Source organism: Nyctereutes procyonoides, unplaced genomic scaffold, assembly GCF_905146905.1.
Source record: "Nyctereutes procyonoides isolate TBG_1078 unplaced genomic scaffold, NYPRO_anot_genome, whole genome shotgun sequence".
In the NCBI taxonomy this organism is placed as follows: Eukaryota; Metazoa; Chordata; class Mammalia; order Carnivora; family Canidae; genus Nyctereutes; species Nyctereutes procyonoides.
This window is the reverse complement of record NW_026575052.1, coordinates 43,032,942-43,059,898: the sequence shown is the minus strand read 5'-3', so window position 1 is coordinate 43,059,898 and position 26,957 is coordinate 43,032,942. Positions and strand designations below refer to the sequence as shown.

At 39.0% G+C, this 26,957-nt stretch overlaps 2 protein-coding genes and 1 pseudogene across 7 annotated transcripts in view; 2 read left to right on the top strand and 1 right to left on the bottom strand.

The window, feature by feature from the left end:
* Positions 1–24,741, bottom strand: part of CDC20B (cell division cycle 20B) — a 44,670-nt gene extending 19,929 nt beyond the window's left edge. For all 3 annotated transcript variants that reach the window (XM_055332872.1, XM_055332873.1, XM_055332874.1), the window contains exons 1-4: positions 24,679–24,741; positions 24,342–24,404; positions 4,088–4,316; positions 2,989–3,119 (exon numbers count right to left, since the gene is read on the bottom strand). In XM_055332872.1, coding sequence (XP_055188847.1) covers positions 2,989–3,119; positions 4,088–4,316; positions 24,342–24,404; positions 24,679–24,741 — 486 coding nt within the window. The remainder of the gene's footprint in view (positions 1–2,988; positions 3,120–4,087; positions 4,317–24,341; positions 24,405–24,678) is intronic.
* Positions 6,179–10,592, top strand: LOC129513550 (60S ribosomal protein L28-like; annotated as a pseudogene).
* Positions 13,248–24,300, top strand: GPX8 (glutathione peroxidase 8 (putative)). Of its 4 annotated transcripts, none has more exons than XM_055332878.1 (4): positions 13,257–13,491; positions 14,039–14,300; positions 17,658–17,829; positions 24,282–24,300. In XM_055332878.1, exons 1-3 carry the CDS (start codon positions 13,288–13,290, stop codon positions 17,819–17,821), a joined length of 630 nt encoding a protein of 209 aa, XP_055188853.1. In that variant the 5' UTR covers positions 13,257–13,287; the 3' UTR covers positions 17,822–17,829; positions 24,282–24,300. The 4 variants fall into 4 exon arrangements, with proteins under 4 accessions (XP_055188854.1, XP_055188853.1, XP_055188852.1 ...); XM_055332877.1 differs by lacking the exon at positions 24,282–24,300 and adding an exon at positions 17,970–18,431; XM_055332876.1 differs by lacking the exon at positions 24,282–24,300 and having other exon boundaries at positions 13,258–13,491; positions 17,658–18,431.
* Positions 24,742–26,957: the final 2,216 nt, after the last annotated feature.

Sequence of the window (26,957 nt, the reverse complement as noted above, 5' to 3'; positions counted from 1 at the left end):
TGATACTTAATGTGCCCGAGGAATTTAGGTCAGACTCCTCTAAGATCTTAAAATCATAATAAATGAGATACTTAAAAGAACTAAATTAACTTAGTCAAGAAACAAACAACAGTAGCAAAACCTTACAGGGGCACCTGAGTGACTCGGCTGGTTGAGTGTCTGACTCTTAATTTCAGCTCAGATCATGACCTCAGGATCCTGGGACAGAGCCCCACGTAGAGCTCCACATGGAGCTTCACAGGGCTCTACACTCAGTGGGGAGTCTACTTGGGATTCTTTCTCCCCCTCTCCCTCTGCCTCTCCCCTCACTTGCACACTCCAAAATAGATCAATAAATCTTAGAGGAAAAAAATGGCCATCTTATAGACAAAGAATTTAACTTATCCTGGAAACCCCAGAGGGCAGACCAAGTCACTGTATAACTGGAAATGATTATACAAGAAATCTTTTGGCTGAGGGGAAGCATACCATAGTATGTATAATTTCATTATATTTTTAATCTTTACCTCTTTAAAAAATCTTTATTATTTTTAACTCAAGTAAAATTAACATATAGTTTTCTAAGAGTTTCAGATGTACAATATAATGATTCAACAATTCTATACGTTACACAGTGCCCATCATAAAGGTACTCCTAATCCCCTTCACCTATTTCATCCATCCCCCACCCACCGTCCCTCTGGTAACGGTGTTTGTGCTCTATATTTAAGAATCTGTTCTTTTATGCTCTCTTTTTTCTTTGTTCATTTGTTTTATTTCTTAAATTCCACATATAAGTGAAATCATATGATATTTGCCTTTCTTTCACTCAGCATAATACACTCTAGGTGCATCTGTGTTGTTGCAAATGGCAGGATGTCATTCTTTTTTTTATGTCATTCTTTTTTATGGAGGAGTAATATTCCACTGTATGTATATGTACATATTCATTTATTTATATGTGTAGATGCATACCACATCCTCTTTATCCATTCATCTATCAGTGGATACTTGCATTGTTTCCATATCTTGGCTATTGTAAATAATGCTGCCATAAACATACAGGTGCATATATGTTTTCAAATTAGTGTTTTTGCTTTCTTTGGGTAAATACCCAGTAGGAGAATGACTGGATCATAGGTTAATTCTATTTTTAATTTTTTGAAGAACATCCATTTACTGTTTTCCACAGTGGCTGCACCAGCTTGCATTCCCACCAACAGGGCATTAGGGCTCTTTTTGGTTCACATTCTTGCCAAGACTTGTTATTTTTTTATCTTGATTTTAGCTGTCCTGACAAGCTGGAGTGAAATCTCACTGTGGTTTTCATTTGCATTTCCTGATGTTAAGTGATGTTGAGGATGCTTTCATATGTCTATTGGCCAGCTGTAAGGCTCCTTTGGAAAAATTTCTGTTCATGTCTTCTACCCATTTAATAGGATTACTTGGGTTTTGGTGTTGAGTCACATCAGATCTTTATGAATTTTGGATACCAATCCCTTATCAGATATATATTTTGCAAATATCTTTTCCCATTTGATAGGCTGCCTTTTGGTGTTTTGTTTTGTTGTTGTTGTTGTTTTGGTTTTTTTGCCTTTTGGTCTTGTTGATGGTTTCCTTCACTGTGCAAAAGGTGTTTATTTTGGTGTAGCCCCAATAATTTGATTTTCCTTTTGTTTCCCTTGACAGAGGAAACATATCTTTAAAAATGTTTCTACAGCTGATGTCAAAGAGATTATTGCCTATGGTTTCTTCTAGGAATTTTATGGTTTCAGAAATCACATTTAGGTCTCTAATCCATTTTGAGGTTATTTTGTGTATGGTGTAAAAAAAGTGGTCCAGTTTCATTCTTTTGCACGTAGTCGTCCAGTTTTCCCAAAATCATTTGTTGAAAAGGCTTTCTTTTTCCCATTGCATATTCTTGCCTCCATTGTCTAAGACTAATTGACCATATGACCATGGGGTTCTTTCTGGATTCTATTCTGTTCCATTGATCTATGTGTATATATCTGTGCCAGTACCCTATTGTTCTGATTTCTACAGATTTGTAGGGATTTTGATACCTCCAGTTTTGTTCTTCTTTTTCAAGTTTATATTCAGTCTTTTGTGGTTTCACACAAATTTTAAGATTGTTCTAGTTCTGTGAAAAATGCTGTTGGGCTTTTGATAGAGATTGTATTAAATCTGGAAATTGCTTTGGGTGGTATAGACATTTTGACAAGATTTGTTCTTCCAATCCATGAACATGGAATATCTTTTTGTTTGTATCATCTTTTTTAAAAAAGATTTTATTTATTTATTAATGTGAGACACAGAGGGAGAGAGTGAGAGGCAGAGACACAAGTAGAGGGAGAAGCAGGCTCCATGCAGGGAGCCCGACATGGGACTCTATCCCAGGTCTCCAGGATCACACCCTGGGCCAAAGGCGGTGCTAAATCGCTGAGCCACCAGGGCTGCCCCATGTTTGTGTCATCTTTAATTTCTTTCAACAGTGTTTTATAGTTTTCAGAGTACAGGTCTTTTACCTCCTTAATTAAGTTTATTCCTGGGTCTCTTACTGTTTTTGGTGCAACTGTAAATAGGATTGTGTTCTTAATTTCTCTTTCTGCTGCTTAATTATTATTAGATAGAAATGCAGCAGATTCCAAAAGAAATGCAGCAGATTTCTATATACTCACTTTGTATCCTGCAGCTTTACTTAATTGACTTATTATCAGTTCTAGTTGTCTTTTGATGGAGTCTTTAGGGTTTTCTCTGTATAGCACCATGTCATCTTAATGTTTACCTTTTTGATGTCTCATTTTCACTTTTTTTGATTGATACTAACTAGATTTGTATATTTGTTAGATATTATATTTCTTTTACAAAGTGCCCCTATTCATGTCCTTCACTCACTCATTTTCTTACTGATTTGTAAGAGCAGCTAAGCCAGCTCCTTTCTCACATTTGGGACTTATTTGTCTGGAGCTTCTCAGGATATGAGATTTTCAGTTTTCTTTCTTTACCTACCTGGCCTTTTGAGGCAATGTTTTCATTCCAGCCTCTATCCAATGCATGAGGTGCCTTGCAAAAATGGAGGGCAGAGTTATTTGTTTCAAAACTTCCTTTGATGGGGGTTTTCAGTGGTTCTTGGTAGGATCCTGCAAGAAAAATATTTAGCTTTTGTTTTTCAAAACAAGATAATCAGTTTGGTTAGTGGTCAACCCCTTGCACCTTTCACAATAGAATGTGAAGACACAGGCCCTCATCTCTCCAAAATTTGGGAGAGGTGAGTAAAAGAGGGAGAGACAGCCTTATCCAGAACGCCATGGTGGTAAGTGAGCATTGCCTCAGTGGCCTCTGTAGCAAATGCCAAGATCGAAGACCTGACTCTCACTGCAGCATCAGCAGAAATACTTAATCTCTGCATGGAAAGAACACATTTGCACATTTGAAGAATAGATACAAACAGTTCCTTAGTTTAAGATGATGAAGCAAAGATATCTGATTTGCCCAGGGTATGATCATCCTGCCAGGAAATCACCGTGGGATGCTTGCTTTCATAATCATTGGTATCCACTCTATGATCATGAGCAAATTACTTTGCCTCTCCCTCTCCCTTTTATAGAAAGATGTTGTAAAGATACTTTGAGATCACATCAGTGAAATCCTTTCTAAATTAAAGTAATAACAGAATCAATATTATTTGCATCATTATTATTCATATCTGTCCTCTTCTCAAGATTGAGAAAGCCCTTTACCAGACTTTAGCTACCAGAAAACCCTGTCAAGTCATCCTCTAAAACTACGTATTTGTTCATATCACGTGTTCATCAGAGGGCCCAAGGGACCACTGAAAAATCTTTTATATACATTTATAATCTTTACAAAAAGAATCATGCACAAATGCAAATCTCACAAATGCACCTGAAATACAACATACTGTCTTTTGTTTCTGTTTCATATCTTGCTCCTGCCACCACCTTGGAAATTTCTTATTCAAAGTAAGAAAAAAAGGAAAGCCCTTGATTAATGTGATACTGGATAGTTCTACGACACAAAGATTCTCTCAGGAATTTATATTTCATTAACATTTTTTAAATAGTCTGTGGAATTTCTATTACCTCACCGAGAACCAAAGTCTCTTTCTCCGGTGTTTTCTCCAGCACGGATCCAGATGCTTCTGGGAAGTAAGTGGTTGAAAACTCTTCCCCAAAGGAGCAGGCAGCCGGATTCCGAGCTTGGTTTTGCCGCCATCTGGTGGCAATTGGGCTACTGGCAACGGGAACCTCCGCCGACAGCCTCTTCACAAAATTGCTCTTGAAGCTAGAATATGTAGTCTTCATTTCATCAAATATCTATTTAACAAGAAAAAAAAGTTGTAATTTATAGTGTCCTCAGTGATGCAAAAGTAAGTATTCCTTAAAGGAGAATTATAAACAACTCATCCTGTATAAAACAAATTATATATCAGATTTTTAATTTTTGTGATCTGAACGTTATTTTATACAAATATAAATGTGTGTTTGTGTATGTGTGTGTGTATACACTTAAAGCCTCTCTGTTCAAGGGTCTCAAGACATATAAAGGCAGCTTATGGAGTAATTATGTTTATGGTTGTTATTACAATTACGTATCAATATAAAATATGAAGTTGAAATAATGCTATATATTAAACATACAAAATGTTTATATAAAATCACAAAATTGCAAATCTGGAAGTAAACAGCAATTTTCTAGTCCAAACTTTTCATTTCACAATTGAGATAACTGAGGCTCAAGTTGTTCAACATTCATCTCATTCCCTCCAAGAAACCTTAGGAGTTTGGTATTTACAGATCCTAAAATGGTGAATCAGGCCATGTATCTAAGTGAAACTGAAATGCAAATGACAAATTGGAAATATATTATATTTTTAATAAAATATTAGGAATGTTAGGTTAATATCTTATGTAAAAGACTCTTAGAACACAAGCCAAGTAGGAAAAAAATGTACAAGCCAAATAGAAAAAAAAATAGGGTATAAGACCTAAAGAGACAATTCACAAAAGAAATGTATAAATGCCCCCCAAATATTCAACCTCACTAGTAATCAAAGGAATGCTGATCTAAAACAATAACCAAATGCTAGCGATGATTTTTTTTTTATGAAAAGCCCCAAGATTGAAGGTTTTAGAAACAAACACTGGCATACATTGCTGGTAGAGCATACGTTAATATTTAGAAAGGACAATTTAGCAATGTGTGTCAAAAGCCTTCAAATATGTGTATAACCTCTACTGACCCAGTAATGTCACTTCTAAGAATTTAAGGAAGAAATAAAAAATATGAGCAAAGATGAACAAAACCAAAATCTGTTGAGCGCTTACCGCAATATGAACCCATATGTTAAAAGGTCTACATACATTCATATTTAATCTTCAGAAACACCTGTGAAGCAGGTCTGTTATTCATTCCCACTTACCAATGAAGAAACTGAGGTTTAGAGGTTAAGTGAATTGCTTAAGACCACACAATGAGTAAGTGGAGATGCTATACCCTAATCTCATGTTTGACTCCACAGTCCACACTCGCAGGAGAGAACATGGAGGTGTTACTGCAGTCTATATGTTTATAGAGGGAAAAAGATGGGAACGTCTCAATGTTTACCAGCGGAGAATCAACTAAGTAGACTATGTGACATCCTTAAAAGGGAGTACTCTGCAGCCATTAGAAATTAGGACATACAAAAAAAAGAAAGAAAAAGAAGAAAGAAAGAAAAAGAAAGAAAGAAAGAAGAAAGAAAGAAAGAAAGAAAGAAAGAAAGAAAGAAAGAAAGAAAGAAAGAAAGAAAGAAAGAAAAAAGAAATTAGGACATACATTAGGGAAATGCAAATCCAAACCACAATGAAGTACCACTTCACACGCACTGGGCTGTCTTTAATCAGAGGATAGATAGATAGATAGATAGATAGATAGATAGATAGATAGATAGCAAATGTTAGCTAGAATGTGAAGAGATTAGAACCTTTGTACATTGCTTATGGGGAAATAAAGAGGAACTACTGTAGGAAACAGCAATTCCTCAGAAAATTAAACCTAGAATTACTGTATGATTGAGCAATTTCACTGCTAGGTATAGACCTAAGGGAAATGAAAACAGGTATTCAAACTCAAACGCAGGTACATGGCTATTCATGGTAGCACTATTCACAACAGCCAAAAGGTAGAAATAACCCAAATGTCCAACAGCAAAGAAGTGGACAAGCAAACTGGAAGATATATGTTTTTGTATGTATATATACACACATTATACAAAATATTTATTCGTAAATGATATATCAGTCTCGAAAAATGATGAAGAGATTTCCCATCAATTGTCTTACATTGTCCTGGCAGGTGCATGTTTCTCTGGCTCATCTCCTGTCACATCCTCCATAATATCTCCCCACCTGGACGCTCTTCTACAATTCTCTGCCAGGGTAAGTTCCAGCCCACCTTCACAGCTGGGATCAGCCATCACGTCAGGAAAGTGTCTCTAACATTCCTTTCCTTCCTATTCCAAGGCAGGTTGGGCAGTCTGGTAGCTTAATAACTGTGATGGTTAATTTTATCCGTCAGCTTCCCTGGACTAAGGAATGCCTAGAGAGCTGGTGAAACACTTTTTCTGCATAGGGCTGTGAAGGTGTTTCTAGTGGAGACTAACATTTGACTCAGTAGACTGAGTAAAGAGATCCACTCTCATCATTGTGGGTGGGCATCAACCAACCCATTGGAGGTCCCAAATGGAACAAAAAGGCAAAAGAAGAGCAAAATTTCTCTCTTCTCTCTAGGATGTCCATTTTTTTCCTGCCCTCAGACATTGGACCTCCTGGTTTCTCAGACCTTTGTACTTCTTGATTTATACCAGCTGCTCCCCAGGTCTCAGGACTTTGGACTCAGATTGAATTGTACCACTGGCTTTCCTGGTTCTCCGGGTTACAGGTGGCAGACTATGGGACTTTTAGCCTCCATAACCTTGTGAACCTCATGTATATATACTTAAATATATTCTATTGGTTTTGTTCCTCTAGAGAATCCTAATGCAATGATGATTATTTTTCATTGCACATGAGAAAGAGCTGATATGCAGTGAAAAGGACTGGCAGTATTAGACACTCACCACCAGAATATGAATCAATAGCATAATAAGATGACTTTTTTAAAAAAGCAATACAATTTTAGGCCTCATTAAGGGAAAAACTGTCAAACAAGAGCTGGGAAACCTAATTGTCTCTGCACTGGTCAGGCCCCATCTGGAGAACTATGTCCAGGCTTGGACCCGTTCCATAAGAAGATGATGAGCAAGCCAGGATTCTAAACCTGAGTTCATTTAGAGGAAAGGGATTGCAGTGAAGCAAGATCAGGGAACACAGCAATGGAGCAGCACATGAATGGAGTGGGGGTATCAGGGGTATTTTAGGCTTGAGGAAAGAAGACCCATAGGAACCATCTTGAAACATTTAAAGGAAGGCAATTTGTGAAACAAAGAAAAATTTACTTTGTATTGCTCTTTTTGACAAGACTGGGACTGATAAAGGGGAGAAGGCAAATTTTTACTCGGCACAAAGAACTTCCAAAGAGTTAGAGCATCATTTCCTACAATGGTTTGAATGTGAAGTACAGTTCTATCAGTCTCTCCCGTAGGAACATACGGTCCATAGTGACACAGATGGACATTTTTTTAATAGTTGTGTGTTTTAGTGTGCATTTTTAAATTTTATAGGGTTTCCAATGTTGATATAAAATCTCTTACAGGGGCACCTGAGTGGCTCAGTGGGTTGAGTATCCAACTCTGGTTTTTGGCTCAGGTCATGGTCTCAGGGTGATGAGATCGAGTGCCATGTCGGGCTCCACGATTCTCTCTGTCCCTCTCCTTCTGCCCTTCCCTAGCCCTCTCTGTCTCTCCCTCCCTAAAATTAAAAAAAAGAAAAGAAAAGAAAAGAAATCTTCCCTTCTAAAAAAAATGTTTTGAGTAAAATAAATGAATCAATCTGAACAAAAATGTGAAGTAACTAACAGGACACATGGCAAAAATCACAGAGATTGTATGCAAATGACTCTAGGTTAGGGATCACTGCAGTAGATTGTGATATTTCATCTTCAGTGTTTTTAAACTTTTATTCCAGGACCTATCTCTTGCTGAGGACATGCCTGTCACATAGTTTTAAACAACTCAAGTAGATTTTTTTTAAGATTTTATTTATTTATATTTATTCATGAGGGACACGGAGAGAGAGGCAGAGACATAGGCAGAAAGAGAAGCAGGCTCCATCAAGGGAGCCGATGTGGGACTCCATCCTGGGACCCCAGGATCACACCCTGAGCCAAAGGCAGACACTTAACTACTGAGCCAACCACGCGTCCCTGAAGTAGATATTAATAAAGAGAAAGAGGAAGATAAGAAAAAATAGACAAAGTAAGATAAAGGGGAAAAGGATGAATGACTCAATACTCTAAGAACTTGGCTTGTTTCCCCTTTTTTATTTATTATTTTTAGAGAGGGAACAGGGAGGGGCAGAGAGAGAATCTTAAGCAAGTTCCGCACCCAGCACAGATCCCATGCAGGGCTCCATCTCAGGACCCTGAGACCACACCTGAGCTGAAATCAAGTGTCAGACACCTAACTGCCTGAGTTGAGTCATGCAGGTGCCCCTAAAATGTCCATCTTCTTATTTCTGAACCTCCAATGTCTCCTCATCCTGGTGGGCAATACCACCCAAGCAAGAACTTTGAGATAATTTTCAGATAGTTTACTTAGTTCTCCATTGCCAGTGCCTGCCACTGGGGGGCCACAGAGCATCTTGAGCACCTGTCCCAAAGCTGCCTTCCTTAAGATAATGCTATCACCTCACATCTTCACTTGTTACTCTGTGGACTCTGTGACCCTCCCAGATAACTTCAATACATTTGGCCAAGCTGTTTTGTTGTTGTTCTCCACTCCCTCTCCTCTTCCGACCCATTCAGTGATTTCTTGAAAAACTAAATGTCTCCTGATGAATGAAACCTCTTCAACAGAGTACTACAGTAATCTCACCTGCCATGTTTTCTTCTGAGTAAACATATGGTGTCTATTACAGAGAAACTGTAGTTGAAATAATTTGGGTTGTAAAGTTGAAAGTCCTAAACTCTCTTCTTGCTTGTTCTACTTACTTGTTCTGTGATGTTATTAACTTCTTCCTGTTTGAAAGCATTACTGCATTCTACCTATAGAGAGATTTATACTACATGTTGTTCTTTTTAATATGTGTGTATGCTTATATCCATATATATTAATATATATATAAGTTATAAATAATTGTGTACAATATAAAGCTCTCTACAAACATAAGTCTTTTATTTAGCAGTCGGTGATTTGCTGCCTCATATCTGTTCCCCTATTCATGTTTGCTTCCTTGTCTCCAAAACTGATTTCAAACTTGTCTGACACTGGCTCCATCACTGACACTTTATTTGTATCCTCTACAGTGCCCAAGATGCTTGATTCACTGAGTCAACTGCTTTATCCCATTCTTGCCACTGTATGTTCCCTTGACCTTCACCTCATTATTCTCTTCCCGTCCTTTAGAAAAGCCCTCCTTGATCTCCTGAAAGACTCCTCTTGATTTTTCTAGCATACTATCTCCTATGCAGAGAAATTTGCAATGTTGATATATTTATAAATCGAGAACAGTTTTAGTATAGAAAGAACATGGAAACAACAACAACAGATTTCCCAGAAAACTAATAAATGATGACATCAAAATATATACAGAGAAAGACTCTGACAAATGAAGAAAAAAGAAATGCCTAAAGGCCAGAATCTATCTATCAATGTTTAGTAACACCTGGGCTGGGAGTTACCCAAACTGTTCTCTTGAATATCTAGTTAATGGGCCTATACAGATATATGTTCATATATTATATATATGCTTCATATATAAAAAGTATATGTATGCTTAAATATTCATATATAAAAAGCACTTAAGGTTTAAAAGCATACACACACACACACACACACACACACACACACACACATATATACAAGTATGTATCTTTACATCTCCAGCCGCAGTAGTCAGAGAAGCTGCGGCCATCTCTGCCCACCTGCTATGGATGCTCATGCAGAACTGCTCCAGCTTCCTGATCAAGAGAAACAAGCAGACATGCAGCACCCTGCGCAATAACCTGAAGGCTCTCGACCCCTGCTACAAATGGCTGATTTACCACAAGACTGTGGGCATGGAGCCAGCAGCCCAGGGCAAGGATATAGTGGTGATCATGAAGTGGAGATCTAGCCAGCAAAAACCCGCCCCTCCTACATGCAGACCACCATCAACAAGAAGCCCAGGACCACCCTCAGCAGCATCAGACACATGATCTGCAAGAACAAGTACTGCCCAGCTCTGCGCATGGCTGCCATTCACGGAGCCAGGGCCATCCTGCGCAACCAAAAGCCTGGGGTGGTGAGGAGGAAGCAGACCACCCCACCAACAGTTCCTGAGCACCTGTACCCTCAACTCCAAAGCAATAAAGGTGTCAAACACCTTCCCAAAAAAGCATATATAATGCTTTTAAACTTTAAGAAACATAAAATTAACAAACAGATTTCAGCCCTGACAAGAGACTTTATTTAAGCTTTCAAAGTAGTTTCCTTATAGTGTGAATTTGCTGGACAAACCAACATGCAACATCAAGTCTGCACAAACGTTTTATTTCTGGTTAATAACTGGCATGCAGGCTTGTACAGAATCTCTTGTAAACTTATACTGTATAATTTTGGCATTCTCAAAGACCAAGCTCTGGATCACCTGATGGGAGTTTCTGTACTTACAAAGCAATGAAGTAGAAAGTATTATATGATTTTATCAAAGTAATATCACCCTATGGGGCCCTGCGTGGGGTATGGTCAATCAGCATTCTCCCAGAGGCAACCCTCTGCCCTCTCCCTCAAAGCCCCGTTATAATGGGATGAGTTCACAGAATTCAAATTACAGCAGGTGTTCTATGAACTAACTTCTTTTTTTTTAATTGTTAGAACTCAAGTTCCTGAGCCATTTCCTTGAACAACAGCCTGAGGAGCTAGTCAAAGTAGACATAAAGTCATGAAACATGTCTACTATGGAAGACAAACAGAAACCAGAAAACCTGTTTACTCTGAAAACCAAAAAAAGACTGAGGCCTAAAGTTTCTCAAACTTACAGGCACACTTGAGTCATGAGGTGATCTTGTAAAAATGCAGATTCTGATTCAGGAAGTCTGAGACGGGGCTTGAACCGCTGCATCTCTAACAAGCCCCGGGCGATGGCAGGGCTTCAAGCCCTAGGACGGCACTTGGAGGAGCAGGGCCAGAGAATTTAGGTCAGGGTGTCATATAAAGTTTGGCTTTTCCAGTAACTCAGCCAGAGAGCACCCCAGTAATACTATCATAGTTAAGAGGTGATACGTGTTTTGTATCATTTTAAACATTTTTCTTTTATACTAGAAATTATGTTTATAGGAGAATTCTTTTCTATTGTATCCATTCTTTTTTTTAAAGATTTTTTTATTCATGGAGACACAAAGAGAGAGAGAGAGAGAGAGGCAGAGACATAGGCAGAGGGTTAAACAAGCTCCCTGTGGGGAACCCAGTGTGGGACTGGATCCCGGGACCCCAGGATCACTCCCTGAGCCAAAGGCAGATGCTCAACCACTAAGCCACCCAGGTGCCTTTATTGTATCCATTCTTATCAGGCTCCAAGAGTGGGAATAACACGGTTTACCAGTGTCTGACAGGTTGTACATGTCTAAGCTGAGGGTTTGGCTCAACTACGCCCATGAGCACACATCACAGAAGCAGGGCCCAGAAGCAGAGCTGTCAGCCTCCTGAGCACATCCTCTAAAGCTCCAAAGACCTAATCGGGATAGGAAAGGGCATTCCCACGGTTCTTCAGGTCATTCCATGAACTTGTTCCTAGCATTTTCTGTAAACACCATCGCATCAAGAGTCAGGCCCAAGTAGAACGAAGCACCTTAATTTGAAACTTGTCTTAGGGAAGAGTCTAAGGTGACCGAAGGAACCGTGGACGTCAGAACATGCAGCTCTTAATTTCCTGTCCATTCCTACCCCTGAAATCTTCAACAGGAAAGTAAGGCCTCCTGTAAGAGGCAACAGCCCTGGGAAAAATAAAAATAAAAAATGAAGCAACTAGATGACACACCTAAGTACAGGTGGGTTTGGGGGGTTTCCTTGTTTGTTTTTGCCTTCTTGGTAGAATTGTCTAATTTAATTGCTACATTCTTGGGACGCCTGGGTGGCTCAGCAGTTGAGTATCTGCCTTTGGCTCAGGGCGTGGTCCTGTGGTCCTGGAATCGAGTCCCACATCAGGCTCCTGCATGGAACCTGCTTCTCCCTCTGCCTATGTCTCTGCCTATCTCTCTGTGTCTCTCATGAATAAATAAAATCTTTTAAAAAATTGTTAAATTCCTTATTTATTATAGAATTCACTATTTTTTCCATCTACAGGTTGAGCGCACTGGTGAACTGTGAAATCATTATGAGGAGTCAGAACAAGGGCATTTTAAAACTGCCATAAGTATATCAAAATTCAAAGGGGAAGTATTGTTTAATGAAACTTCTCAGTTATATATGTCTGTGTAGTGAGTTAAATTGTAAAGTGCATCTCTTTCTAGGGTCATGATCAAAAATTTGAAAAACACTGGACTATAGTTTGGTTTATGATAGAAGAGGGCTCATTAAAGCCTTCATCGTGTTTAATCTTTTTATTTTTACTATATTTACCTGGCATTGCCTTAATTAGATGAAGTCAGAGTAAGCAGCCCCTTCCTTCATGTATTTCTTTGCCCTTTCCACTGTAAATTCCTAGAACTCATGTAGCAAGTTTAATGCAAACATATACCATTAAATTCCTTCTGGCAATACATTCATATTAATAGGCTGCATTCAATCTACACTCTGAACTATTCTGGACTGGCATTTACCCACTGCCCTACATTTAACCAGCTACTGGGATCACTTAATCCACAGCTCGCATCCTACAAGGGCACCATCTTCTGGTGAAATATTTCGTTAACAGAGCTCTTTAAAAGAGCTATTCTGATTATTCTAGAAAGATTGCAATGAGCCATCATAAATACATTGAAATTCCTTAGCCCTCTTTATGTTATCCAGGAGTTTCACTCCGTTCCCCATCTGAGAAGGGTCCTTCTATTCCTGAGCAGTGGAAGGAGCTAGTCTGTCCTTCCTGGTTTTCCGTTAAACTGAGCCGGTTTCATGTTTCAGCTCCTCCTTGAATTCCAGCCTGCTGAGACTTCACTCTAGAATCATCCAAAATGGAGCCTCTTACAGCTTACCCGTTAAGATGTTCAGGGTCGAAAGCAAAGGTATTTGCAGTTTTACTGTCTATGGTTCTATGCACAGTAATGCTATTTCTTCTACAACTAAAATTCCTAAAACCTAAAATCAACAGCTTTTATACCTTTGAAGTGAAAGATGCAAAAGGAAGAACGGTTTCTCTGGAAAAGTTTAAAGGCAAAGTAAGTTGCATCTTCTGATTTTCTTTTCTATTGTTCATGTTCTCTGTGTATTTTAATGGAATCAACTTTTCATTGTTAAAGGGTCGTAAGTTATAATTTAGTCTTCAAAGAAATATTATTACTGTATCACTGTAGCCATCAGAGTTCTCAGAGTATCTACTTCTATTTGATAAACTCTGTGTTCAGGGCCATGCTGAATTAATACTTTAAGTTGTTTAAGAAACTCTTATATTTAGTAATGTGAATATGGAGACATTAAAAAATACTAATTCCATAATCTAGCACCATTAAAAAGCTATCTTATCAATGTTCTTACTAGCTTTTATTTAAAAGTAAACTGTTGTGCCTGATGCTTATTTGATGGTAGTGATCTTTCAGAGTCTTAACTCATGCATCCAGGTTCTGATTTTCAATAAAATTGAATAGGTCTAAAAATACAAAATAACCATCTGCTTCAAAATGATTTAGGACCTTAACCACTTGCAGAATTTTTTTTAATCTTTTATTTGCTTCACTTTCCGGTTGGATTTTTTTCTTTTTCCGGGAGGTTACACTAGTTGTAAACGTGGCCAGTGACTGCCAACTCACAGACAGAAATTACTTAGCACTGCAGGAACTGCACAAGGAGTTTGGACCATTCCACTTCAGCGTCCTGGCCTTCCCATGCAATCAGTTCGGGGAATCGGAGCCCCGCCCAAGCAAGGAAGTGGTGTCTTTTGCAAGAAATAACTATGGAGCGACATTCCCCATCTTCCACAAGATTAAGATCCTAGGATCTGAAGCGGACCCTGCATTTAGATTTCTTGTTGGTAAATATCCCCCTTGCCTCGCCAATTTAATGTCTTTTCATTGCTTTTCATTTTTAAAGCAAATAACCCAGGACCATATTCTTCTATTTCATTTGAGATGTTTTAGTGGGAAAGTTTGATAAAACTATCAGAGCCAGAATCTCATCCTTTGTAATTCTCTAGAAAGTTCTGCTTCCCTGAAATAATGTTTTAGCTTTATGAATGGCATAATAAGTCTACTCCAAAGTATTTTATTCCTTATGATCATTTTCCTGAAGAATTTGCTTGAAGTGTGGTCATAGCCATCTTCACAAAATATCTTTACAAAATAGCACTCGGGGAAATGTCCCTCCTCCTTATTAATGCTACCTATGTCTCATGAATATTGCTGGGCATTATTGGTTAGACACATCTTTGGGGTTAATTTTATGTTGCCTTACTTGTCTGAGATACTATCTTCAAGGATAAGTAATATCTCAGTTCACCAGGTTTTTGCTAAAAGTCAAAACAGAATATAAGGAATTTTTTTGGAGGAGGGAGGTATTAGGCTGTTTCTAAAATTAGGCTAGTTACAGAAATCTGTTAAAAGATTTTCCAGGGTTGGTTAGCATAAAGGTAGTCAGGTATAGCAACTGAGGGCATAGGTTTTAGCCGCAGTCTACCTGGCTTCAAAACCCTGCTCTGTTGCTTTTGCTGTGTGACTTCACGTACATCACTTAACTCCTCTATGCTTTCTTCCTCATTTGTGAAATGAAACTATCAATAGTGCCTACTTCCTAAGATTGTTTGGAGGATTAAGTGTATTCATAGTAAAAGTAAAGTATTTATATGCTGCTTATACTGTGCCAAACACTATTCTAAAGGACATTCAGGTAATGTCCTCTCATTTGATTTATGCAGATGCTATTCTCGGTCCTATTTTCATGATAGATAATTTGAATTTTGATATAACTGTGACCTCAACCAGCAATCAAGTCCAGTAAATCAGCTTATGATGTTCTATAAAATTTAAGTGTGAAATCAGAATCTTTTAAAAACATTATATTTAATTTCTAGGGAAGATTAATATAATGAATAATGCCCTGAGTAGCAACCAGAGTGATGTCTTCCTTCCTTTTATTTCCAAGATACACCGAGGAAAGAAAAGCCAGAGCACGTGTCCTTGTACTCATTTTCAGTTATAGCAGCCAAATATGTGGGCATAATGGTTCCTACGGTCTTCCCCTTATCACTAAAAAAAAAAAAAAAAAAAAAAAAAAAGCTTCTGAAACTCCACCTACCTTGTGTAATCAAAAAAAGTAACAGTGATGTAAGGTCTCATTGAAGTTAGATGAAGCTCCAGAGACAAAGACTCTGTAATCATAGCCAAATAAAAATTAGATCTTCTAAAACTAGCCAAAATGGACAGTAACTAATCATGTGGTCACAGACAGGACCACTCTGCACGTATGTGCAGGTCCCAGTAAAGAGGGCACCCGGATGAGGAGGCACATAGCAAGGCGTGGCTAGATGGGGTGTCTTTTCCTAATTCCTACAGAGATGTTGGGCCAACTAGAGAGAGCTCCACCTTGACGTGGATTATCTTTAGAGACATATTTTCCATTTTCCACAGAAAATGGCAGTTTTTCAAAACGACTTTAAGAAGGCTCTAATGTAGTAATATTGACTCATACTGAGTCACTGAAGTTTGCACTGATCAGAAATATTTTTCTCTAATAATGAAATAAATTCAAATGCTTGGCACAGTACACAGAGTAAAACATATATAAGTAATCAGGCTACTTTTATTTCTTATTTTAAACCTATGCTCCGTCATCGGTTCTTTTTCGAAACCAGCACAAAGCAAAGTATGCCTCCCCACCTTAAACTCCAGGCAGTGTGTTCCTTCTACCTCCTTAATCACCATTTCTGAAAGAATAGTTTAACACTTGTTATCTTGCTTCACTGTCTCAATGCCCTTCTCAGATCATTGTGTCTGGCTTTGTGCTCCAGGAGCAAAAGTCTCAAGAACCTCACAGGTACCAGTGACTGCCACTCTGGCCTCTTCTCTTCTTTTCAGGTTCCTCCTTTCCATCAATCCTCAATGCTGCTGATCCTCAAGACTCTGCCACAATCCACTGGGGCCCTTCTTATTCTACCCTTTTCCCTGACTGAGCTCTCTCTCCTAAGTTCCAAAGCCACACATTCAGTGCCTCGTCTGATTGGATGATCCATATACACCTGAATCCCTTCCTATACAAAAACGAATTTGTCATCATCCTCCTAAAATCTGCTTGCTTTTCCATAGGAGTAGGAAGGCCTGTGTATCAGTGCTGGTTCTACGACTCACTGACCATGAGGCCTTGAGTTTAGGACTCCATTTTTCTTATCTGCAAAATGGGGTTAATGATAATCCCCACCTCACAGGGGTTGCTGGAAAGATTAAATGAAAGGATCCATTTAGAGCAATGAGCTCTAGGTACATAGTACCTAGGTACTTTTTTTTTACTAGGTACATAGTAGACACATGATACATTTTAACTACAGTTATTTATATTTTTTCGCATGTTAGTCAATAATGCACATCAATTCTGGATAATTAATAAGTGGAAAAAACATCTACATTGCTTACATAAACTAAGGTATATCAAAAGGACAGCATCATTTCTCAGAATAATATGATTTAACCCAGTATACTAACCGTTATTAAAATAAACACTTATGGCAGCCCAGGTGGCTCAGCAGTTTAGCACCTGCCTTAGGCTCAGGGCCTGATCCTGGAGACCCGGGATTGAGTCCCACATTGGGCTCCCTGCATGGAGCCTACTTCTCCCTCTGCCTGTGTCTCTGCCTCTCTCTCTCTCTCTCTCTCTCTCATGAGTAAATAAGTAAAATCTTTTTTAAAAATGAAATAAACACTTAAGAAATATGATATAGAATTCCTCTCCAATTTTGTCTACATAAAATGTAACAATATTAAACCCATAAATAGCATTTAATATGAAAACATGAAACATGACATTACCAAAGACCACTCGAACATCATTTTATCTTTAAAAATGTTAGGGAAAAAAAATAAAAAATAAAAAAAATTAAAATGTTAGGAAACTGAAAGTTTTGGGTGACAAGGTAAAATTTTTTGTAGTTTAGACTGACAAATCCAAAATAAACCACTTTGTTTCATGATTCCAGATCAGTAGAATCATCAGTGAAGTCACCAAATATACAGAAGTATGGTTACTCAAAGCTTGAGTTTTGCTTTGTTTGGGAATTTTGCCTTTTGTTTTTGACATTCCTAGAACATGATTCTAAAGTTGTCACTTACACAGATACTAACAGAAATGACAATCTTAACAAAGAGTAAAATTATTCTCATGAAAATATATTCTGATATTTTAGATTCTTCAAAGAAGGAACCAAGGTGGAATTTTTGGAAGTATCTGGTCAACCCTGAGGGACAAGTTGTGAAGTCTTGGAGGCCAGAGGAACCCATTGAAGTCATCAGGCCTGAGATAGCAGCTCTGGTTAGACAAATGATCCTAAGAAAGAAAGACGACCTTTGAACATGGCAGTGAGTCATTCAAATGCAATAATTGGAATATAGACATGTTTGTAGGTGGCTATGGTCTCATCTCAAAGATTCTGACAATTAAATGTGGCACTGAAGGATTTAATTTAATTAAACACTGAAGGTGTTTTGTTTGCTTTTAGGATACCGTGCCAATGAGTGGTAATGAATGTCCCCAGGACAGAGATGTTACCTAAAGCAAAAATAAAGAGTAGCTAAAGAATCAAAATGAAATATATTAAATATTTCATTTGAACATACTAAATAATTCAGAATATAGAGTCACCAATGTGCTTCAATTTCGTGTTGTCCACCTTGACATTTTCTAGGATTATACTTGATGGAAATGCCAACACACTAGACCACTGTTCGAATCCAAGCCACTGTATGTGACTGAAATTTCAGGAGTAACTAACTGTAAATGGCTATTTTTATGTAATAAAATACAAAATAAACATTGAAAAATGTAAAATAGAAATTCAAATTCCTATATATTTCTATTTCATGTATAGGATTTTGTTTCTTTTGTTGTTGTTATTGTTTCTTAAGTACAGGTTCATAGTATGTTTTACCTGCCCAAATTGATAAATGACACTTTCCTAATATTTGAAAAAGCCTCCATCACTTTTAATACTTCACTATTATTTTCCAGAAGCAACTCAAATTTTATAAGTAGAATATTAATAGTTGAATCACAGTCTTTATTTCTGAGTGAAAATCTTAGGTGTAAGGAAAAGGCTATGAGTGTTTGATGATTTTATTCAAGTTTTTATGTATTAATTTTGGTTGCTTATGTATTCAGACTGGATCAGCCATTTAGAAAGAATTCAACGATGCACCATTCTGATGGCTGAAATAGTAAGAATCAACTCTGAGTCATCAATTTCCGAATATAAACAAGCAAGTCTTGCAATCACACTAGTCCTAAACATCAGCAATCACTGAACCCTTTGATGGAGTCACAACATACTTTTTCACCCAAAGTCATAACCTTTAGGTTTTGTCAGTCTAATAACAATTGGCTAACAAAGAAACCTGCAAAGTTGGTGAAGGCTAATTATTGCCCCATGAAATAGATACTCATTTTATGAAGTGAATAGGAAGACTGAGGCAAAAGAAAAAAAAGAATAGAAAAGGCAGTATAGCCTATAAAATTTGGCTAAGAAAGAAAGTACAGTCTCAATAGCCATGAGTTAGCTCCCAAATTCTGACCAGATTAATGAAAGTGAAGTTAGCTTTTTATGGTGAAATCAGTAACGCCACCTTAGTATATGGTTCTGTGCGAGTGTTTAAAGTTCTTGCAGAAACCAAAAATATTTCCTGGAACACCTTCTGCTTCAAAGTATATGTCCAACTACCAAGCTCTGAATGTACTTTGCAAGATATGGAGAGGGGGGTAGGGAGCAGGGTACAGTTTCTATTAGAGGCCAAGAAGATTTACAAGCACAATCTCGAGAATGCCAGGTTAGTGTGTTAGCAAACCTGCCTGTACCTCTGACCAGCCATATGACTTTGGGCAAGTCACTTGACTATTTTTAGATTTCCTCATCTATAAATTGAATGAGGTCAGACTGAACAAAGAGCCCCTTCTAGCTCTACGGGTCAATGACCATGCCTAACAAGGCGTCTTAAGCGATCAGGAATGGGATCAGTACTAATCTGAATTGTTTTTGAGGAAATAGAAGCCACTCACAAGCCTATCTGTCCTTCACAATTTTGCCTCAAGAGAATAGAAGCAGTTTGAATTCTGAGCCTCTAAACAAAATGTTCTCAGAACACCCTCACCATATACCCCCACTTCCAACAAGTGCCACAGGATTGCTGTGGTGTTTTCAGATGTTCACATTAGGGATATGAGCAGAAGTGTATAATGCCAGCCCTACACAGGCTATGTAGACACCCCACTGTCAGTTTAGCAATGGAGCTGCACTGGGGAACGCTAGGATTGTCCTGGTGAGTGCAGTTGAGATGTCCATCCTGCCCAAAGTCGCTAGTTCTCTCCAAGGCCTATAAAGTGGGTTTTCAGTTATATATCTCCCATCCTGGTTGCTTTATTCAACCTACAGTCTCCCCTATAGTCAAGGTTTGATTCTCTCCCCTCAGCCTTTGGATATGCAGGGCAGGCATGTGGGGATTTGAAAGTGTGCTAAGTAGGTGTACCTCCAGGATTCTGTAACAATCAGGCTCTGTGTGCTAAAACAGGATATGGAGACATTTGCTGAAGTCTTGCTACCCGTAACTCTAATGTCTTATATGAATTTTGCCAGGTACACAGGTACAGAGAAAAAAATGTAGCTTTCTTGAATTGAGCATATCTTCCCTGTCTCAGCATCAAAAAAGCCTGGAAAATAGCCTGCTATTTAAATTGAGGAGTATTACAGAAAATAGCTGCATCACATAAAAAGGTATTCAGTTGCCCTTATGACAAAGGAAGAAAATCAAATGCATTGGCTTGATGTTTGGTTTATTTGGAGGTGGAAAGGAGTACTTTATTCTAACTCCTAATCTTCATCTCATGGCACATATAGCCATAGTGTTGGAGATTGGAATAAATATGAATTTGCCTGAAATATACCCTGAAAGTCATACTTCATCTTTGAAAATGCCTAATAATTATAGTGTATCCATAGTATGTATACACGTACCTATATAGAATTCCTAGTAATTATAGTATATGTAGCATGTACACAGTGGTGGCTGATAAATAACCATTACTTCTCTGGAAGAGGGGTCCCAATTTGCAGCATTTGCCAATTTCCATGGTGTAAGTGCTCCCACATGGCCAACTTCTGTCTACCAATGGTTTAATAGCCAACATGCCAAATTTCTGAAAATTTAGCAATCAGTTCTCACAAACCACTGTAAGTTGGCCCCAAAACACGAAAATCCTTAAAAATCGGACTTGATTAGATTATCATATGGATTTCCAAAGAGATAAATCTAGAGCAAAAACTTACTATATTAGTATTTATTTTTATTATAAATATTGTTTGGTTAGGTTATATGAAAATGCTGAAGGAAGTACATATAGTTACAAAATATGAAAAGTTGCTAACAGTATGCTATCTAATCACAGTAAAATCTAATGTTTTAACTGGATTGTCTACAGGTAATCTCAAGTAGGAAAATACTGCAGAAAGAAAGAGGAGGAGGAAAACAAAAACTGTTATCTCTCTATATTTTAAATCCATTAACTGTTTCAGAAGACTACCTTGCACAAGCTAAAAAGTCTTGAGTGGTCCGTGTATAATGTATTACATTCATTAGTGATGTTTCTTTGAAAGAATAATGATATGTTTGGGTGTAGCTAATATGGGGACGCTTTTGTCCATGTTTATTCCTCACCTGGAGTTCATCTTCCCCATGGAATAGTAACAGTCTAATAGCTGTCATGCTTAGAAAGTAACACACACCACACTGTTCCCCCCTCTTCTCTTCCTTCCTCTTGCTGAACTTTCAAGGCCATACCGAAGCATTCTTTTGGGGTGGGAGGAGCAGGGATGAGTGAAGAGTAGTTTGGCATCCCAAGTGTGGATCCCTCCCTTTCCTTCCCTCTTACTCCTATGGAAACATTCTTCTTTTGAATTTAAATATTTATTCTCCCTTACCCACTGATCTCCTTAATTTATCTTTATTGCATTCCATTCTTTCTCTCCTTTCTCATCATCTCTGTAATATGGAACAGAAGAACTTTAAATATGTATTGCTCCTTGAGTATAAATGTTGGCATTTTATGTCTTGTTCTTTAGTTTAAAAAAATTAAAACGCAAAGGCCAAGCCTTCTAAGTTTAGTAGGTTTTATTTTATCAACAGGTCAGTGACCTTCCATAAAAAATAACATGTTGAAATTTAAGAAAAAACAAGATAACATTATTTACACGGAAGGGATCCTTAAATACAAAAAAAAATACTGAAAATTGAATGATAATGGGCAAGAACAAAAAGAGAATGAGACGTCAAAGTAGCAAAATGCATACACAATCAAATTATAGGCAACTATTTCTCACGGTTTAAATGTTTGAATTTAAATAAGAATAAAAATTCCTTTTTTTAAAGATTTTATTTATTCATGAGAGAGAGGCAGAGACACAGAGGGAGAAGCAGGCTCCCTGTGAGGAGCCCGATGCGGAACTCGATCCCAGGACCCCAGGATTATGACATGAGCCAAAGGCAGACGACGCTCAACCACTGAGCCACCCAGGTGCCCCAAGAACAAAAATTCTTATATCATTAATTTATAATCCAGTACAGTAGACTGTAATATATTTCTCATATCTCACTTAGAATATAACTAATTGACCAGACGACCAAAGTCAGTTCCATGAATTTGCTGCCAATGTCCACATGAGAACATGTTTGTCACTGTGTGTCTGGGACCCACCACATACCTGACACTGTTGCATGGGCCAAAGTAGCCTCCAAAGGAATCAGAAAATAGTAAAAAGCATACTGTACAGCCAATTCTTCCCACTTCACAAGCTAAATCTCAGGCTGTACTCCAAATATTTTATGAGTCTTTGACTTCACAGAGAATGAAGAAAAAACTGAGGCAAATCCTCCAAAGGATTCAACCCCACCCCCCACCCCACCCTAAATTTTCCAGTTTTCTTGATATTTGAAGTGGAAGTGTTTGAGTTGGCTGACTCATCTCCCTTGAGCTGGTACATACACATGATTATAGAGACCTGCTCTAATGTCATATTAAGGAACTCATTATCTAGAGAGAATACTCAATACTTAGTTGAAAACTTGGGGAAACATTTTAGGCTTTCCATTACAAATTGCCATTGTGTTCTAAATTTTATGTTAAAAATAAATACATAATTTCACAAATACTTTTATACTGTGTACCCGGGCTGCCAAAAATATTACCTGGGAAATTTTTTAAGAATCAACTGTATTGGTTTCTTCACCAGTTATGAAGTTGTCTGTTGTATTATTATTGGGTAACTGAATAGTAATTACAAGTATTATGGTAACTAGTGCCCTGGTTCATAGCAAAAAGTATACACATACATGCATGCATACACACACGAAATACAGAATTATACACTGATGTTCATTGTATATGCAATAAGATAGCAGTTGCATGTTAGCTGATGCCATTCATATATTCAACCAGCTAACAATACACTGCCAACCCATCACACACGGGTAAGTAGTGCAGCCTGTTAATGAGAAGAATTTATCCAGAAGCAAGTGGCAGGGTAGTTGTGGCTGCCAGACTGACCCAAAGCAGCCAGCTAACAATACACTGCCTACCTGACTCAGGTCACGGCTACGTTTCATGGCCCCTGAAGTCACTGAAGCTACATTTGCCATATGAAACACAGTGGCAGAAATGTACTCTTAATAGTCACACAAAAGAAAACATAAACCAAACCTGTCCCTCCAAAATGGTTATAAAAAATAAAAACAACGCTTTTAAATCTCCTCAAAAACCTAAAAAGGAAAACTTTCAGAATACTTGCACTTAGCTGTTCTAAAGTAAATATCAAAATCCGGTATTGTAGTACAAGTGAATTAACAGAGTTGTACTTGACTGTAGCTTTTCCAAGTATCTCTATTTACTGACCAAAAGACCAGCTGTATTAGGCAACAAAATATCTTTTAGGAGTCATGGCAACACATAAGCTGGGCAAAAAACAAAACTGCTGCTATTTTGGAGGGAAAAGATCAATATTCAAGAAGCATTTAGGGAACCTAAGGAGTTAACTGTCTGTCATTCATTGCCTCTCACTATAAATAACCTCAGTCACTGTATTCTGAAAGGGCCCTAATGTGTTTGATTTATTGCGTCACCACTGAAATGCTGAAAGATCTAAGAAGATTAAGAAAAATCTGTGAGAATGTTGATAGGCTAGAAACTAGAGTCTATGAATAAAGTTTAAAGGAATAAGAACAATTTCGTGCAGAGAGAAGCAAAGTGAATGGTGATTATGATAGATTTAAAGTATATGAGGGCTGTTTATGTGGGGAAAATAAGCAAAAGTCGTCTAGATTTACTTTTTTACACTGATTTCAAGAGAACCTACAGAAAGGCCTGAGGCTTTCAAGGAGAGAAAGCACTACATTGCGTCAACTTTAAATTGCTAACGCAACAGATGGTCGATTATGCCACTTCTCCGGCTGTCCACAAGATGGCACCATTTTCATTTCTTTTGGGGGCGAGCTTGTAAACGCTACAGAGCTGCGCGCAGCTGGCAGCGGTGAGCTAGCAAGGCGCTGCGTACCTGACACATCCATGCTTCATCCTTTTCTGTTGAGCCAAAAACTGGAAAGCACCTTTGATATACAGATGATTACCATTGTCAGGGATCTTCAATTTCTTACAGAAACAGAGGGTGGGGGGTGTATGATTAGACTCTGCAGTTAGTGACATCCTAGGAGATTGATATATTTTGAATTTTCATACCCTCAGACCAGGCTGTACCTTCAACAAATATCTTCTTTAGGAGGAATTACTTTGCTCAAGATGAGAATTAAGAGAACGAGAGCAAGCAGTAGACACTCACCTTGGGAGAACCTGGACTTCTCTTCTGCTTCAGGTCTTTGGCGAGCACCCGCATGACGTTCTCCTTCGAAAACATAGGTAACAAAGGGAGAGAAAAACTATTAAAAAAAAAAAAAAACCACAGCAGTGTTAAGTGTGGAACGTCTCTAGAGATCTTCAGCTTGTCCAACTACACCTAACTCTCTCTCTTTAGCAAGCAGGCACCTCCAGAAAACAGCTCCAATTACACATCTCGAGATGACGGATCGGATCGGGGACGTCCTGGTCCTAAGCAGGTTACTACGAGAAGCCGCCTTGGGGCGCTGGGGCTGGGGAACAAAAGGACGGCACTCACTCACCCACAGCATCTCTTCCTCCGTGCGGACCCTCCGCCGGGCCGTGCGCTCCAGTTTCCAGTCCATCTCGGGGGGACGTGCCCCCTGCCGGGACTTGGGCCTCGCCTCGACTGGCCCCCGGTTTCCCCCCAGATCCAAGCCACCCCTGGCAGCGAATCGTCAACCCTCTAGAATCTCATCCCGCACCCCCACCCCCACCCCCACCCCTCAGAACCACCACCTTCCACCCTGAACCCCCACTTCCCCGATTCCTGCCATTGCTCCCCAGACGGCGTTCCCCAGGGTCGGGTTTAAAAAGCCGGCGAGGCGGCCGCGGGAGCGGGAATCCCCCTCTCCCGCTCCCCATTGGCCAGCGCGGCGGTGACGTCAGATCCCGGGAGGGATTCCCCCGCGCGCCGCCGCCCGCCGCCGGCTCTTTGTCGGCGGCGGCGCGCACAGAAGCGCCAAGCTTTGCCGCGGGCCTTGGCGGGCCTGGGCCCGGCTGGGCGCCGACGGGTGTCACCGCAGCAGGACAGAGGGGGTTGGCGGGCGGAGAAGCGGGTTCTGTAAGTTCACCTTCTTTCCATTTTCAAGGTGGGGGGGGAGAAGGTTTCGTTGTAACGAGGCCTTCTCTCTATGGGTAATGTTCACCGTCTGTGTAAGCCACTGATTTTAGACGTGTTCTCCCAACGTGTTCATCAGCTCTTGCTCCATTTTTCAAATAGGAAAACGTGGCAAGATTGCTGTGCTGATGGTAAGGGGGACCACTGACGTTTCCCCTAGAAGTTCTTCTGTGCAGTAGCCATGTCCCTCCCTTGAGCTGCTGAGCTGCCTTCCCAACCAAGAGGTTGGAGGACGAGGTGAAACCGTGGGTGAACGCTGGTGACAGGGAGCACCGCATGCGTAGTGAGGAGTCAGCAGGAAAGCTGAGCAGACTGAGGCCTAAGGAATACAGGAGAGGATGATATTGGGGGTTAAGGGAGGGGTTTGGAGGGGAATGACAGGGAGCCAGATGGGCTGGGCAGCCTTAGCAGCCCCACCTGAGCCGCCAGGGAGGCTGGCTGCGCCATATGGAAGGAGGAGAAACTGTCTGGGGAACCTGTGGCAGACTGGAGACCAGCTTTTCCCTCTCAGCGGCTGCCTCTCTACCTCCCATTTGACACCGGATTGCTTCTGCTTTAATGCAACATGTGGGTTTGTGCATTTTCCCTGCGAAAGGACTCCTAGATATCAGATACTCAAAGGGTCAGTGATTTAAAAAATAAAAACACTAAACTTACTCTCCCCCATCTTCCTTCTTACTGAACACAAGGAAAATTGGCATCGAGGCTGAGACCCAATCTTGAACCAGTTTTCCATCTGCGATGATAAAAGTTAAGGAGAATGCTGCACAGGGTAACTGAAACAAATGAGATCTATCAAAAGCTTGATAGCCGAATAACCCATGAAAAAGATCTATAAATTTCACCCACAAGAGTTTTATCTTCCTTGCAGTGCTTTCAACTTCCAGTAAATCCTTTCAGCAAACACTGAGGCTAAATAAAGTGAAATTTTGGCTGAGAGTCAAATGTATTGTTAATTCAAAGATCAGTTTTGCAAATGCCAGCTAAAATAAGCGGCATATTGGAAATATGGAAGACTTTTTGTCCTACTTTTAATTATCATTTTACCTGTACCATTTATGAAAATGGGCACAAACACAGGAGTAATAAAAACCAATTCAATTAATGAACTTGTAAGCCCATGTAAACTGTGATTTTGGAATCCATGTCCTTACAAGTACTAAGAATAGTGAAATACTTTTAGAATTCAATTATCTGTAATACATTCATAAATTCCATTTTAGCCACTAATTCCAAAGCATATTATACAGCCTCCAAATGCCTTTTTGCCCCTAGATTAAAGCAGAATAGTAAAAGTCAAGTATTTTCCTTTAAAAAGTTATTGTGTATTTAAATAATCAGACTGAAATTTAACAGGAATGATGAAAATAGAAAAAAAATCACCATTGGCAAACACCACGGGACTAACTGTTGCAGTCAAGAATCTGAATAGTTAAACTGGTATGCATATAATGAGGGTGTTTGCCTCCTATGATTCAGTGCAAAAAAGGAAAATCACAACTTTTCATTGGACAGAACTGGCAGCCACCACCTCAACCAAGTATTAAATCAACTTCACTATTAATGACACATTGACATCCTCTGCACTAGGATGACAGACTGGCAGTGAGAAAGGTACAACATAACTTCTGTGACATTTTTGCCCAAAAAATGCATAACCAGAATTTAATAATGAAAAAA